General features: G+C 39.2%; 2 protein-coding genes across 2 annotated transcripts; both read left to right on the top strand.

The window, feature by feature from the left end:
* Nucleotides 1–1492: 1492 nt before the first annotated feature.
* Nucleotides 1493–6796, top strand: cers3b (ceramide synthase 3b). Its single transcript, XM_075470977.1, has 10 exons — nt 1493–1665; nt 1840–1957; nt 2445–2563; nt 2653–2710; nt 2874–2924; nt 3013–3105; nt 3320–3448; nt 6229–6335; nt 6418–6571; nt 6677–6796. The coding sequence occupies exons 1-10, from the start codon at nt 1493–1495 to the stop codon at nt 6794–6796; spliced, it is 1122 nt and encodes a 373-aa protein (XP_075327092.1).
* A 475-nt stretch (nt 6797–7271) lies between these two features.
* cfap161 (cilia and flagella associated protein 161) lies at nt 7272–16615 on the top strand. The gene is made up of 8 exons (XM_075470978.1): nt 7272–7343; nt 9495–9584; nt 9681–9898; nt 9989–10070; nt 15026–15061; nt 15146–15268; nt 15403–15476; nt 16405–16615. The coding sequence occupies exons 1-8, from the start codon at nt 7272–7274 to the stop codon at nt 16571–16573; spliced, it is 864 nt and encodes a 287-aa protein (XP_075327093.1). The 3' UTR covers nt 16574–16615.
* The last annotated feature ends 377 nt before the right edge of the window (nt 16616–16992 follow it).

Consider the following 16992-nt stretch of genomic DNA (forward strand, 5'->3'; position numbering starts at 1 on the left):
GCAGCCAGCGGTTTCCAGTTCCTAATCTTGAACGACTTGCAGCAACTAAATGGGTTTGATCACAAGAGCAGACAAAGTGGGAGGGAAAGATCCCAGTCTTTGTAACCAGGGGAGTGACCACACACATGGATCAAATTCAACATGTTCAGGTGGAGTCGGTTCACACACAGCAAGGTGCTTCGCACAGGTTAGGGAAAGTACCGGCTCGAGCTGTTTACTCTTTTTTTTCTCTTTTTACTTTGCTCTTGTAGTGTGGCTCCACAAAGTCAAAAGGATGAACACATAGGATCTCACAGTACTGTTATCTGGTGTTGATAAGTGCAATAAATGAACTGTATGAGTAACAGACTGGCTTCAATCAACCAGATCCCTGGAAAACATTCAGCATTACTTGCACTGGGAGCACCGAGGGTGAGTTTGTGAACACGTAGGCTCGGCTGTACGGTACATTTACCTCCACTGATGTATGCTCAAGCTGGCGTGCAAGACGGGATGTAATAACATTTGAAGACTTGGATTTCAACATTTATTGTCAAAGAGAAGACCAAGTGGAGGAAATGATTAGATTTCACATAATATTTTAATTTAGCTTCATCAGACTTAATTGCACAGTTTCTGTGTCTGCCTCAGCCTCCCTCTCCTCTGTTGGAACTTGTCAAGACAACACTGCCAGCAGGTATGTAAGCCTTTTCCTATGCTGACTAATTAACAACCTTTTAGGTTCAGGGACACGCTGGCATGACTTAGCCTATCTTAGTGAGTATGTTTGAGAGCAGGAAGTTGTCATGATCAACATTTATCTAAGCAGCTTTTATTGCACATTTTACGATGGTTTTAATTGCTCAAATGCATGTTATCTGCGCTTTGTAATGGGCAGAGTCCACCAGAAGGACTTTACTTCTCTTTAATCTCTGTCTCCATGAATTGTCCCTCACCCCTTTTTTTAAATCTTATTTGCCCTTTGATATCTATTGCATTTCTCCATCTCCAATGTATACACAACTGCAGGTTCACAGATTTTTTTTCTTTCTATTTGCTGTAAATCTTTTTGGACCAAAGCAATAGCTGTTTCTGCACGCCAGTCACATGTGTGCTCAGTTTATCTTTAATATGGATCTGGCTGTTTCAGTGGCTTTACACAACTTTGTCCAGCTGATTTTCTAAGTGCTAAAAAAGAGAAGTACAAAACAAATTTTTGCCTAGTCTTAAATAGTCTCTAGTCTTGTATAAATCCTAAAATTATAAAGGTGAGGTTAAGGGAAAAAATCTATATAGGCCTTTCAGCTTTACTTATTTAAAACTAAAATGATGAATTTTAACAAATCAAGGGTTATATCTTAATAGTATCTAATTACTATTCTTGCATTTAAACTTGTAGATCTGTCTAATTTCATAATCAACATTTAACAAATATAAAAATCAAATCCCTTGAATATTAATTTAATTGCTATGGATTGTGTTTTTAAACTTAGGTTTTTCTCATTTTAGTGCCATGTTGCAGACAGTTGTTGAGTGGCTGTGGTGGGACCGTTTGTGGCTGCCAGGAAATCTTTCCTGGTCAGATCTAGAGGACAAAGAAGATTGTGTCTACGCAAAAGCATCTCAGCTTTATGGTGTTCTTCCCTGCGCCCTCTGCCTCCTTCTAGTCAGATACCTGTTTGAAAGGCAAGACAATACAGCGTGTCAGTAAATGTGGTGTGTCAGAGTTTAGCTATGCAATCTTTTGGTTTCAGAATACTCAGATTATGTTGCATGAGTTTGAAGCAATGTTAAGAAATTCCATAGACCCAGAGCTGTTATGTTAGGAAGGAGGCAATAGAACTCTGTGCGCTGTTTTAGGTGCTTGGCCACACCACTGGCTAATGCTTGGGGGATCGAGGACAGTGTACATCTCACAGCCGAACAAAACCCTGTCCTAGAAAAGTACTTCTGCAGTCAAACAAGGAATCCATCACAGGTATGGAGGAACAAAGATGGTTTGTTGTTTACACCTTCATATCTCAAACAGCAATGACATACATTATGCATGGTAGTAGTCTAAGTCGAGTATCTTGTATGGATTCACCCACTAGATATCTAGTGGGCGAAGAAACATATTCATGTACAACATATAAGAAAAAAATCATTAAAAGAAAAAGTTAAATGATGTAGATTCAGTGGAGTTCTGTTTAAAAGACTCATAGATTAAAGCTTTACGACAAATACACAACTAAATAACACAGTTAGGGCCTTTTATGAATAACTTTCCCTTCGAAGGTTGAGCAAAGATAATCTGAAAATTGTAATAGATGAAGTATCCACTTTAGTTTTTGTATGCAGGCCATGCATATTAAATGTTCTTATTTTTAATCAAAAGTTTCTCATCAGACACTAAATGCTAAAGCTAGTATAACGTCCCAGTTTGAAATGAGAATAACAGCTGGACCGTGTCCCCTGTGTCTCAGGCTGATTTGAGGTCTCTATGTAAGAAGACCGGTTGGCCTGAGAGGAAGGTTGACGTGTGGTTCAGGAGGAGGAGGAACCAAGAGCGACCAGGACTTCGGAAGAGATTCTGTGAGGCCAGGTGTGTGTGTTTGTTTCTGTTCATTTTCCACAGATGTGACAAGTGTGTCTGTGTAGATATGTGACATTCTTGTTCTTGCGTGCCAACAGTTGGAGAAGTGTGTTTTATCTTTTTGCATTTTTTGGTGGAATCTTGGCCCTTTATGATGTAAGTATCAGGGACATTTTTTTCATATATTTTGTCTTTCTCTCTTTGTTTTTTCCTCACATGCTGGTAGTTAAAGTGGCACACAAACATCAATGAGCCCACTGGCTACTGTTACCCTTGACTAACCCCTTCTCACTCTCCTCTCCTTCTCTTTTTGCTTCAGAAACCTTGGCTTTATAATCTGAAAGAAGTTTGGGCAAAATATCCTAAACAGGTAAAGGATTTTATGTTTGTTATTAGGACGGATTGCACATGCGTGCAGGATGATACATAATAACATCTATATGTCTGTGTTCACACAGTCTTTGCTAGCATCGCAGTACTGGTATTACATCTTGGAAATGGGGTTCTACTTTTCTCTGCTTCTCAGCCTCACATTTGATGTAAAACGAAAAGTAAGTGCCCAAAAATGAGCTGCAGTTTAAAATTGAGGATGAATGATTAGATTTTGTGAATGATTTTGTGAACATTAGTGAATGACTCAACTATCTGATAACATCCCAGTGTAATAATGTTTTGTGAAAAATTCCATGGAATATTGTATGTTAAAAACTTGCAGTAGACTCTGTCCAATGCTTTTTTCTTCACCCGTCATGTGTATGTGTGTAGGACTTCAAAGAGCAGGTGATTCATCATATAGCCACACTGACTCTCCTGAGTTTCTCCTGGATTTCAAACTACATCCGTGTTGGAACCCTTGTGATGGCAGTTCATGACTCTTCTGACTCATTGCTTGAGGTCAGTATTACGATCCCTTGAATATTAAAATTCTTGTTTTGGTAAAGCAAAGACGTTATTATTTACATCTTGCACTTTGTTGCGATTTCACATTTTAAATGGTGCACACATTATTCTGATTTTTTTTAAACAAAAACATTAGTTTTACTTAAAGTTATTTTAAAGGACCTACTCGGGTTAATATTTGTATATATATATATGTATATATATATATATATATATATATATATATATATATATATATGTATATTGGCCAAAGGAGGAGAAAGAAGCCACTGACATCAAGACAAGAAAGCTCCTTACTATGCATGAAGGGTTTCACCCCAAGTGCCGCACCCTGAGATTGTATACTAAGCGGAAAGAGTGAGCATCAGAGACACTGTCCATGATGAAACAAGAAATATCCAGGAATATATCAGGAAGATGCCCACAGTGATGAACACTTAAGTGAATGTCTCAGGCAGCTGAAACCCAGGGAAGGGGTTAAAGTTATAGTGGGAGACACCTGCAAAGGTGGTGGAGAATGACAAAGCTAAGATCCTGTAGGACTTCCAGTTCCAGACTGATAAGCAGGTGATGGCTAACCAACCGGACATTGTGGTGGTTGACAAACTACAGAAGAAGGCAGTAGGGAGAGACGTAACAATTCCAAATGGCGGCAACATCAAGAAGAAGGCAAACAAAAAGCCTTGCAGAAAGAAGAAGTTGAAAAGATATGGCAACTGAAAGCAGCAGTGGTATCAGTGGTGATCAGAACACTCGAGGCCATGACCCCCACACTGGGAGAGTGGCTCCAGCAGATTCAGGAACAACATCAGAGATCTATGTCCAGAAGAGCGCAGTTCTAGGAACAGCTAAGATACCTTGTACAAACCTCAAGCTCTCAGGCTTCTGGTGGAGGACATAAGCTTGAAAGAGGGGGGCGAGTGTGGAGTTTTAAGAATTATATGTGCGTGTGTGTGCTTGGTATTACATGCTTTGTAAAACTATATATATCAGTTTCCAGAACTGTGGATGTAGCTTGGATAAAAATTCTTGTTACATTTTGTTGACATATTACAGTCAAAGATTTCTATAGGCAGATTTGGGATATTTTTTTTTTTGTAACTGTGTAGATCAAAATATACTAACAAAAGCCAGAAAAAACAAGCTATCAACATATGTTTTGGAAAAAAGGTCATTGGAATCACTCTAAGAATGAAAATAAGAAACAAACGTCTCGTAAAAATCCTTCACATATAGACAGGAATAAAATTGCACACATTTGGTGCGACTGAAATGGAGATTTGGGGCTCCGAGTATAAAAGTATGCACCTCTGGCTGGCAGTTGATGAGATGTACTGAAATAGAAAAAGGTACTGACCTGTAAGAGGTACAGCTCAAGGAAGAAATGGCATAATAGAGATTATATACAACTCCAGAGGCAGAGAAATGGAAAAAGTGCATGTACATGTGATCTTTCTAGGCATATCAACATTTTTTTTTATATTGTTTTCAGTAATGAGGTATATCATTGAAAACAACAAATGATTAATAATTTCAGCTGACAAATTTAATGAAAATATATGTATATTGCCCAGTAATTACCTTTCCCCTTTCCATGCCCTCTGCCAATACGAGTGCTGTAACACACTCCTCCATGTGCACAGGGCTGAATGTGAACTTTCACAACAGTAAACATGAACTTGAAATGTTCTTTGCTTTGTACCATGTGCTCAGGTACATTATAAAAACTATCCACACGGGACTGGATACTGTAGTGGTAAGATTGCCACCTTTCATATAGGTGACCTGGGTTAAAATCCCCTGCATGAAAGGTATTATCTCCAGTAGGGGTCCTTAGGCAAGACCCCCTTACCCTACCTGCCTACCTGTAAGTTGCTTTGGATAAAAGCATCTGCCAAATGAATAAACATAAAGACCTTTGGCTTTACTGACAGCTGTAGGCATCACAGTTGAGATAACTAATGACACCTGATGCACAAACAAATATTTCTATGACTAAATTCAGTGCCAAATGATCTTTAATGTGGAATGAAACTACTTCTAAATGGCACATTTTAATTTTTCTGTTGTTCCTCAGTACAGCCTGACTTTAATCTAACTGCTGTCAGTTAAAGCTGCAGTCTGCAAGATTTGTTGTTGTCATATGTAAAGTCCTACTTTTTGGCATTTTAAGAGTTTACATGATCTATCAGAACGCTTGAAGTTGAAAACGGTGACCTCCGTAGTCGCAAAATGCAAGAAATGCTTATTTTTTAACCGAAAAATAAAAAGTTATTCAACTTCCTGTCCCGCCCCTTCAAAACACATGAGAACTCGTGCACGTAGACGTGCACGCCAGATGCGCCTACACGACTCCTCATTCATCAACTCACCTGTCATTTGCGATCATGGAAGACACAGTAAGTAGACTAGCCCGTAATGAAGTTCAATAGTCTAGATAAATAAGCGTGGGGACGAGCCTACCTTGTATCGCGCGTGCACAATCGGTGATTGACAGGCAGCAGAGCCCAGCTCGTAACCTGATTGGTTACCTTTTACCGGTCCGGTCTGCAATTTTGTAAACAAACCTGCTGGCTTTGGAGGGACCTAGCGGGACATATAGGGGACCTAGAGAACATTTTTTTTATTGTATTGGGGTATTTAATGTACTACTTTCAGAATCCCCGGACAGTTCCAGGCATTATGCTTGAAAAAGAGTTGCAGACTGCAGCTTTAATCCAACTCTTCTAAACAAAAAAATGACCATCATTTTTCTCTGTATGTTCATCTCACAGGGTGCCAAGGTATTTAACTATGCCAAGTGGCATCGGACTGCTAACGTCATGTTTGTGGTGTTCGTGGTTCTCTTTATGGTGACAAGACTTGTCATTTTTCCCTTCTGGTAAGTGTGTTAATGAAAGGAAGCACTAAAATGCACAATGGTGGGCAATGTATAACAAATAACAAGTGTGTATCTTCTACAGGCTTATTCACTGTACATGGGTGTACCCAGTGGAGTTTTATCCCCCCTTTTTTGGCTACTATTTCTTCAACATCATGTTGTTGGTTCTACAGATTCTACATGTGTACTGGGCTATTCTAATATCAAGAATGCTTTTTAAGTTGATCTTCAGCAAGGTGTGTTTCTGTGTTGTCATTCATTGTTGTTAAAGATGTCATTGCATCTTTTTTTTTTAATCCTTAAACTCTATGTTCTCTTGGTGGTTTATTTTCATTCTGCAGCTGGAAGGTGATGACAGGAGCGATGAAGAAGAGGATGACACTGACACAACGCAGGAAAAAAGCCACAAGATGGATCACAGGAATGGCTCAGGTCCCAGAGGCCGTGCCAATGGCCACTGACACATACAGATAGTGGGGGAAAAGGACTATGATATCAAACACATGGACATTTCTTTTTTTCTGGACTCGGACTGTTTTAATTTGTCATGTAAATTGAAAATAAAGATTCTAGCATTCAGAACAATGAAGGAAATGAAACAATGTAATCTTATTTCACTCCTGATTAAAATAAGGGTTGAATTTTTAAGGACGTTGACTTGCATTTTTTTCACGAGAGCTTTTACAATATTAAAAACAACGTTTTAAGCTATGGTTTTAAGCGTCTGTTGATCACAATGAATTGTGGGAAATGTTGGAGGCGAGCTCTGAAGTAGGCTGCGGTACTAGCCCGCCATCTCGCGGCAATCAGCGAGAACTGGTTAGAACGCCGTTGCCCTTAGAAACCGCTACACAAATTAAGCATCGTGTTTTGTTGCCTAAACTTTAGCTATCGCAAACTATAACCACGCTAATATTAGTCCAAATTATAGTCAGAATGGCTAAGGAGAAAACTTATCGATCAAGTGTGAAAACTGGAAACTGGAATGAGGACCGGCTCTTAGAGGAGGTTTGTTTCAAATTTAAAGACATGATATTTTTTTGGTAGTATCGACTTCATGTCAGACCATTCTAGCAAATTAATATATTTAATAAAGGCGCCAAAATGTGTATACTTTTTAGACTTTGAGACGATCGAATTAGTTAAAATTGTTTTGAAATGGTTATTAGTTCATTATTGGTTTGGTTACCAGGCTCTCAAATTGTATTGTGAAGTTCATCTAACAAGATTGTTTACATACTTGACTTTTACTAAACATTTTGATGCATTTATTCCTGTACAGCGACAGCCTATAGCACAAACCATCCAAGGAAGAAAATGATTGCTAAATGAGAACAGCCATGCTCAATTTGTATTTCATTGTAAAAGAGTTAAAAAAAAAAAAAACTTGCAGCAGAGAACAGAGTGATCTAAATCATTTGCCATTGTGTTTGTACTGCTAAATTGCAAATTTCTGAAAGTTAACCTATTCATGATTCTCAGTATCAAACAACAGTTTTACCTTTTCATATTTTCATTCAAAATATCTTATTCCACACGGTGTGACAATGTAATTTACATTTTATACTGGCACTTTTTCATCCACATGGAGCCTTCCAGGAGTCATTACACTTCAAATGTTTGCTAACATCTTGGATCGCCTGTGAAGCCTCAGATAAACATACGTGGATATAAACAATATAGTTTTCAACTGTACAGTTGAAGGTCTGAACATATTTTAGCTTCACTGCATTTTTCGATAAGGACTTTCCCAGTACAGTTTTTAACGATTGATGTAATCAATGTGAATTAATTTTGTATTTACACAGGTTTAACCAATGTTGGATATTGACAAATAAATTGTAATAATGGATTTTTAAACAGAGATTCTTTTTAAGTAATTCATATTTAAAACAGATTGTATTTGAAAAATGTGTGATTGGATCACAGTTGAATTGTCCAGTATTACTTGATTGCGATTTTATTGGGTCTTCAAATGAAGCTACAAAAATTTAAGTTAAACAACAAAGCTAGCTTGATTTGACTGATTCTAAATGAATAGTGATGAATAGTTTTTACTGATTATTAAAGCAAGGTACTCTATTTATTTCAGGATGCTTGTTTCTAAAATGGTAACTTTTTTAAAATAGCAATGAACGGACCATGGATTTTTGTTCCATTTCCTTTTACATCGAAAATGAAAGATGAACAGCATCAAGGAAGTAGATTTTTAGGTTAGAAGAGCTCTGAGGAAGCAATACCAATCACAGTTAAGAATTAAATAAAATGTAATGAAAAGTACTTTATTAATACCAAGGGATTTTATAATTCAAAGAAAATGCATCACACAAGTTGCATAATACAGACAGTACTTCTGCAGCTCCTGCCACTGCAGATTGAACATGTTTTTTGCAAGTAATCATCTGAGTCTCTGTCTTAGTTATCTTCAAGCAGACACAAGATATGCTTCTATCTAGACATATTTTGTACTGTCCAAACTTAACTAGACTGCTTGAACTTAGACTTTATGTGCTATAAAAACCTTTTAACGTTAATTATTTTTACTGCGCTGGCAGCCCAATTTGCTTCTTTAAACACGAGCATCCTCATATCATGTAAATCTGGCCTTGGATTTGACAGCTCATCAATGCAGTATGGCAAACTTTCAAAAGGCAAAACCCAACATGTATGGCTTGGGTTGGGATTAATAAAGCTCGATTTTTTCATTGGAAGCTCAAGAACAAGCCGGAGAAATCTCAAGTTAAATTATTGGTGGTCACAAGTGAAGTATATCAGCGCTGGACTCGGAAGGACAGAGAGCTCTCACAGGACATCCGTCTGACCGAGCCCCGATTTCCGGAAACATTTCATATTTATATGACCCTTTATTTCACAAAGGTTGGACTTACACTTGACAGTGTAAAATTGGACATGAGCAGGTTAAACACCGTCTTCGTCATGTTCTTTGGATAAGCCAAACAATGTGTGTGTGTGAACGTTGATTTAAGCGTGCATCTGCTTTCCCAGGCGAATTGTTTTGTCTCGCTATGCTTGGATCATTTAAGGTCATATATTGTGTGCATAGTGGAAATGTAAAAAAATGCCACATGGACTATTTAATATGCATTCATAATGTCTAAGAACAAAGCCAATTTTAACAGTGTGTCACTGTTTTTTCAGGATGCAATGAAAGAATATCTGGAGAAAAAGGAGAGGGGTGAGCTTGCAGCCCAGAAAGTAGACCTCCTCAAACAGAATATTTTAAAACCGGTAAAATGAGTTTGAGCTTTTTCAGAATGCAAATGAAAGTACCAACAATGACACCTCTGAAATAGTAACCATGGCGGATTTTGTCCTTGTGTGTAGGTGAATCTCTCTGTGACAAATGATGGAGACTTGCACTTTGGGGATGTTGTGATGTTGGTGAATATGGGAGGAGGAAAGAGGGAGTGCAGCGCTGTCAGCATTAATGCTGACACTAACAGTTTGACAAAGCTGTCATCACCTGGCATTCAAGCTCCATGTGGAGTCAGTGCAGTAAGAGGTGTTCAGCCCTGCACACGCACCGCTTTCATCATTACCAGGTAAGCACATTTAAAATGACATCACAATAATCCTCAACGCAAATACCTGTTTTTTTTTTTTTAACGTGTGACGCTGCTTGTGTGACACAGTGTTGATGGCAGTCCTGAGGGATCCACGTTGTGTTTTGACCAAAGTTTTGCTCTGAAAACAACAAGTGGCTTTGCCAGAGGAGTAAGTGAACTCACACACACACAAATATACGTTTGATTTAGTATGTTGATGAAGATTCTCAGTCATCCAGGTCATGGTAATCATAAGAGCTTGAATAAGGGCGACTGGACTTCTGGTGAGTTTTGGTCACAGGATCCAAGATGTGAGAGATTGTGAAACTGGGGAGGAGGGACAATGCTGCATTGTAGGTGCTGGGGAGGTGATACCTGAGACCACCTCCTCTGTTCAAGGTGTTTTTTCCAGTTTAACATTGATGGCTTCCTTGGCTCCTCTCTCAAACCACCTGTCATCTCTGTCCATAATGCATACATTCCTGTCCTCAAAAGCGTGTCCCTTTCCCTTCAGATGTAGGAGCACTGCTGAGTCTTGCCCTGAGGAGGTGGCTCTCCTATGTTGTTCCATGCATTTGTGAAGCTGTTGTTTGGTCTCTCCTATATAAAGGGTCCGCACACTCCTCCTTGCAGTGCGCAACACACGAGACAGTCAGTTTGTGTTTGGGTGTTTTGTCCTTTGGGTGAACCAGTCTCTGTCTGAGGGTGTTCTTTGGTTTGAAGTGCACTGGAATGTCTCTAAGTTTTTCTGAGACTCCTGCCACATATGGAATTACAATATGTTTGTGCCTGTTCTTCTTAGCTTCTCTACCAGTGTGGTGTAGTCCATTTGTCTTTGCTGATTTGACAACGACCTTTGGGTATCCAAAGGCTTAAAGAGCTTTCTTGGAGTGCTGATGTTCCTTTTGTTTTCCTTCAGCCTTAGTAGGTGCACTCTCCTCCCAGTGGTGTAGCGTTCTGATGACAGTCAGTTTGTGTTCTAGTGGATGATGTGAGTCGATAAGCAGGTACTGGTCAGTATGTGTGAGTTTCCTGTAAACCTCAGTGTTAAGACTTCTGTTCTCTTCGAGGCCAAATAAAGCAGCTTGTGGTCTTTTGTTTGATTTAGTATTTTTATGTAAAGAGGCCCCTCCACATATTTTTCTCATGGAGCTCCTAGTCTGTGTATGTCTTGATGTTGTTGCATTAGAAAGACTTTAAATGTAATGGGATAAAAGAGATGAGCATCTTAGAAAGGAATTTTTGTTTGTCTTGTTTTAGAATTGCTCTGCGCTGTCAGTGCTGCACTGACCTGACATGATACATGGCGGTCTTGATGCAGTGTGTGCAGGTTACAAATTTTGTTCAACTTTTGTCAAGACTACAGAGCATCAAAAAGTCACATTTACATCACACTTATTGGCGTAAGGCTTTGAGTGTCATGATTTTCTTTAAGACGATTAGAGCTGTTATCTGCTGTGCTTATCTCTTTTTAATAGGATCAAATTAAATTCTTTCTAGTTTCATTCATATAGCTAATTTTCTTTCTTTTTTTTATCACTTTCTGAAGAACAAACCGTTTTCATAACCCTTTAACCCTCATAGGGTCCTCGTCTTTTTGTTACACAGAGAGTCCTGCTGGGTCTGGTGGACCCATTGCATTTTGGGGCTTTTAATTCAACATAATCAAACCTTTTTTTGTTAAAATACTCTGCAGATGTTTACTCCATCCCAATTGCAAGTATTATAAACAACACATATGTTACATTTTTTCCCTTTACCTATGTTAAATTTAATTTATGAATAAAAATGCCACTTGTTTTTGTTAATTCTTTTATCAAAATGTAACAAAATAAGGAAATGCATCATATAACAGGCATAACTGGAAGTAATCAACAAATGTACAAATGAAGCAAGTATTATTTATTTGAATTTCATTAGAAATTCAACCTAGTCAGGTCAGTTTACACATAACATCTGTCTGAACAACACATTAGACCCATTGAACACGGCTATTTTCATACCAGACTATACCACACATGAGGGGCAGAGTTTCACTGTGTGTGTATTGCATATGTACTTTTTGCACTGGGTGCATGTATATTGCGTTTTTCTGTTCTTCTTGGGTCCACACACTTCACAGTGCTTCTTTTTGTTGTCATGTAGAATAATGAAAAGACACAAATCTTTACTAACACTTCTCTCTCTCAGATACATTATTTTTTTTTATACTGCAACAGAATCAAACACTTACCTCAGGCTCTGCAGATGGTGGTTCTGTAATTTGGGAGGATGTGGCACCATCATCTTCCCCCTGAATCCTCCTCACAATGGCTGCAGAGATTGGGGTTCTTGGAAGATGTCGTCTTCTCTCAATCTGCTCCGCTGTCATATGGGGTTCCGCAGGGTTCAATTTTAGGGCCCCTGCTTTTTTCTCTGTACTTGCTGCCCCTGGGTTCCATCCTGAGAAAGCATGGTATCTCTTTCCATTGCTATGCTGATGACAGCCAGATCTATGTGCCCCTAAAGAAGAACAATGCTTTCTCTCTGAAACCACTTCTGTTATGTCTTGAAGACATTAAAGTCTGGATGTCCTTAAACTTTTTAAAATTTAACGAGAAGAAGACAGAAGTGATGGTGTTTGGTCCCAGTGGCTCCTGTGAATCCCCTCCTGTTGACTTGGGCCCCTTGGTGCAATACAGGAAGCCAACAGTCACAAACTTGGGTTTTAAGATGGACAGTGATTTTAAATTGGACCGGCAAATTTGTGCAGTAGTGAAGTCCAGCTTTTTTTATCTCAGGCAGCTGGCAAAGGTGAAGCCCTTCCTCGCACGCACGCACTTTGAGACAGTAATCCACGCCTTCATCACATCACGGCTGGATTACTGCAATGCACTTTATCTTGGAGTCAGCCAGTCCTCCCTCACACGTCTCCAGTTGGTCCAAAACGCTGCCGCTCGCCTCCTAACTGGAACACGTAAGAGGGAGCACATCACTCCCATTTTAGCCTCCCTCCACTGGCTGCCTGTGCATTTTAGAGTCCATTTTAAGATGCTTTTATTTGTTTTTAAATCTTTAAATGGACTCGCCCCGCCTTACCTCTCTGAGCTGCTCCATCCGTATGCTCCTGCCCGATGCCTCAGGTCAGCTGATCAGCTGCTCCTGGAGGTACCGAGGGCCAAGCGGAAGCTCAGAGGAGACAGAGCCTTTTCCACTGCCGGTCCGAAACTGTGGAACGACCTCCCGTTTCACATTAGACAGGCCCCTTCACTGCCCATTTTTAAAACCCGTCTTAAGACCCATTTTTATTCCCTGGCTTTTAACCCAGCATGAGACTGTTTCTAGTATTGTTTTATTGTTTTTATTATTTTAATATTGTTGTTGTTTATTGTTGTTTTTACATTGTTCTTGTGTTTTAAGCCTTGTTTTATTTTGTGTTGTACAGCACTTTGTTTCAGCTACGGCTGTGTTAAAAGGCTATATAATAAAGTTGATGATGATGATGATGATGAGGTCTCACCAACATTTTCCCCAATTCCTCAAGAAAGAGACGCCTCTTCTGCAGCTTTCCCCCATTACACTCTGGGCTCAGTGACATCCAAATGACGAAGGTGTTGTACGAGGAGATATCCAACATATCAACGAATATCACCAGAGGCCATCGTAGGGTCTTCTGTTTGCAGCTGTAAGCAGTCACCAGCTTATCGAGGTCGTCCACCCCTCCTTTTGTGGCATTATGGTCCATGATCATTTCGGGTGATCCTCACATTGTACTTCTTCTGCATCACCATCAAAACCCTCTGTCTCTTCAACTATCAACTGTAAGGCAGCCTGAACAGAGAGTCGCTTTGCCATCTTGATCAGTTGTGGTATGGAACCACGCTGACAGAACTATTTATAGTGTCAGGTCCCCAAGATTGGTTCCCGCAAGACAAGGGTGCAAAGGTGAAATGTGTGGGAATCTGGGTTCAGACAGTGTTGGGTGCTCTAATTTTGCAACAATGTTGCAACAATGTTGCAAAATTACCAACATTGGTAATTTTGCACCTGATGTCTATCACATGTGAGTGCTCACACCAAGGGCCCAATCTCTCTCTCTCACACACACACGCGCACACACACACACACACACACACACACACACAGAGGCCCAGAGAGGAGTAAGGGAAAATATGGGTGCACAGGACCTATGAGTTCCACACTTTCACTAGCCCCGGGTCCAGTGGACCCGAAGACCCTGTATGTAATATAAATGTGAAGGGGGGGTATACAGGTGGGGGGTCATTGAAAATTTTTTCTGATTTATGTTCCTCACAGAAAATGAGCCAAGGCCAATGAATCTTAGTTTGAAAAAAATAATTATTTGTATACTTTTTATTAAGCTAAAACCTGAAAATGGGTCCCACAGACCCGAAGACCCTATGAGGGTTAATTGAAGACTAAAGTGAACTGTCCATTTTTCATTGTATTGATTTATTTATTTTTTTCATCTTGCATCAATATAACTTGAGAAGCACTCTCAGGTCTGTTGTTTTTAATAGAACAGAAAAAAACCGAAACAGTCTTAAACTATTGTTCTCAGACGTTCCTGCAAGATCAGACGTTGTTTTGAGCTAATTCACAGAGAACAAAGTGTCTGTTGTGATTGTAGTGTTTTTACACTCCACCCCCAAGTCACCAGCAGTTTCTGTTGACCTCAAAGTCATCCGCAGTTAGTCAAGGACGCATTTGATTTGTTTTTTAGTGTCACTAATACGCCACCTGCTGGACAGCTAACTCAATACTCCAATGATTAACCTCAAGAGTCAGGTTCACATGCTGGAGTGTGGCTTCTTTGCAATGCAAATTTATGTGGTGCTGTGTGTTGTGTTTAACCACAGTTCTTTGTGACTTAATTTTATTCAGTCACAAAGAACTGTGGCATGACCAAATTAATAATCCAAGGTTGTGTAGTTACATTATTGAGCCTGAATTTATCATTTTTATCCTTTGCTGATTTCATAAAATCCACATGAAGCTAATACTTGTGCTCTATGTGCTTGTTTTTTTTTTCCATTGAAAATATGATGGGTATGTGTTCCAATCTGAACTGCAAATGTCATCTTTTGTGTTCTCATGTTTTTTTTTGTTACTTTTGTTCCTCAGCTTTACTTGACAAGCGACCTACAAAGTTTTCAAAAGGTACATCACGTTTTGATATAAATAATTGATTGAAGGCCATCAAGGAGAATATCTTAACTACTGTCATATTTTTATCCCTTAAAGTGTGCAAAGAAGTCTCGCCTCCAAGAAGTGTACCTGGATGACAGCGACTGTTTTCTGTCATGGTGGAAAATAGTTCACTTTGATCCCCAGGAGAGACTTGAATATGAGGGTCAGCCGGTTCCTGTAAGTCTTCACTGTATCTTAATGATTAACTCTTCCACCTGTGGTAACATAAGTATTTATTTGTTTTTTATATCTGTAAACCGTATATTATCTGCTGTGTGTTTTCATTGCTTCCTCTGCATTCTTTCATACAGGCTAATGTGAAGGTGCTGATCATACACTGCAAGACAAACCATGCTCTTGCAGTTCTGGGAGATCAAACTCTTTGGTAATTTTGTTTTCTTTGAATGTAACCTCTAGTAAGACACCGGTTCACTGGCATAGATAATAACCGAATACTTTAAACTACAGTGCAAAAGTCTTTTAATCTATCAAAGTTTCCTTGAGCAGTAGTCTTCCAGACTTTCTGAAGACTTTTTTCAAAGTTTTTCTTTAGGCCTTGGTTGCTTTTAAAAACTCCTCGACAGTCCAATCCTTGTAATTGACTATTTTGAGCCATTTTTGTTCGGTAACCCCTTGATCGCTGACTCATTCAAGAATCAAAAAAGCCACCGAAGCAAAGGTGCCTTTTTGTCTCCACAGTGTTTTGTCTCCAGATAACAGAAACTTGGTGAAGAACCCATTTTAAAATCTATCTTCAGACACTTTGTTACTAGCAGCCTTTAACAAAGATGCATAATTTATTCCACTTTCTTTTGTTGCATTAATGAAAGATGCCATAGATAACAGTCTGACAGCCATGAAATAGTATTTTTTTTAGCCAACAGGATGATTTCTAAAGAAATATTAGCTGAAAACTAGACATTTAACAGCACAATGAGCAGTAGGTCTCTGAGCAGGTCAACTGGAAGGCTGCAGGGTGATGTGGTGGTTAGCAAGATAGTCCTGGTTTAGTGGATAGTCCAGTAACTTGTTGCAAATCTGGGTTGTGTCAAGACTTGCACATTACAGTATTAATTTAGATAAGGAGAGACTCAATGAGTACAAAAGTCTAAGTAAAGAGTGATATATATTATTTTCTTAAAAGTTGCAGCTTCCATAGATTATAAATTAGATTAGTTCAATCAGATGTGGCAAGATTCACTTGTATCATCAACGGCTGAGGACCCCCTCAATGGCAGCGAAAAGTAAAGCTATAATACAATGTATGCATGGCTACTGTTTCTCTGTGGTGTGTAACCGCTGTCTCTCTGCAGGACCGCATATGGTAAAGAATACGAGGTGACGGCTCACACATTCTTAGATTCCCACAAAGCTGAACAAGACAACAACCACTGGATGCTGTGCACCTCTGACCCTGCAGGGAAAGGACTTGTCATTCTCAGCCACCCACAAGCAGCAGCTAACAACGAGAAGTTCACATGAACATATCCATGCATTTAATTGTAGCACCTCCTATTCTAATTACTAGCATGTGCAAACAGGGCAAAAATACCTGAACTTTTCGTAATAAAGACAGATTTGTTCCGCTTGGATCACTGACATCTACTTGACAAACAGGTTCTATGCTGGATTTAAACCAGGGTGATAAGGTTTTACGTTCCATCAGGATACCGAAGAAAGCATTTTTATATGATTATTTAAATACAGGAGATGTGTATTACTCTCTATTACTCTGAATAGTAAATGATCAATGAAACACAGGACATCGGAAACTAAAGGGAGGAATCTGAATTCTGGATCTCATTCATTTTTGGAAGAATTTCTGACATAGTGACTTGGCCGTGGCAGCTGGTGCTACACAATGCCTCTGAGTGATTGCCAGACTGGTTAAAAAAATTAGA

The sequence above is a fragment of the Odontesthes bonariensis genome, chromosome 7, assembly GCF_027942865.1.
Source record: "Odontesthes bonariensis isolate fOdoBon6 chromosome 7, fOdoBon6.hap1, whole genome shotgun sequence".
NCBI classification, from domain to species: Eukaryota; Metazoa; Chordata; class Actinopteri; order Atheriniformes; family Atherinopsidae; genus Odontesthes; species Odontesthes bonariensis.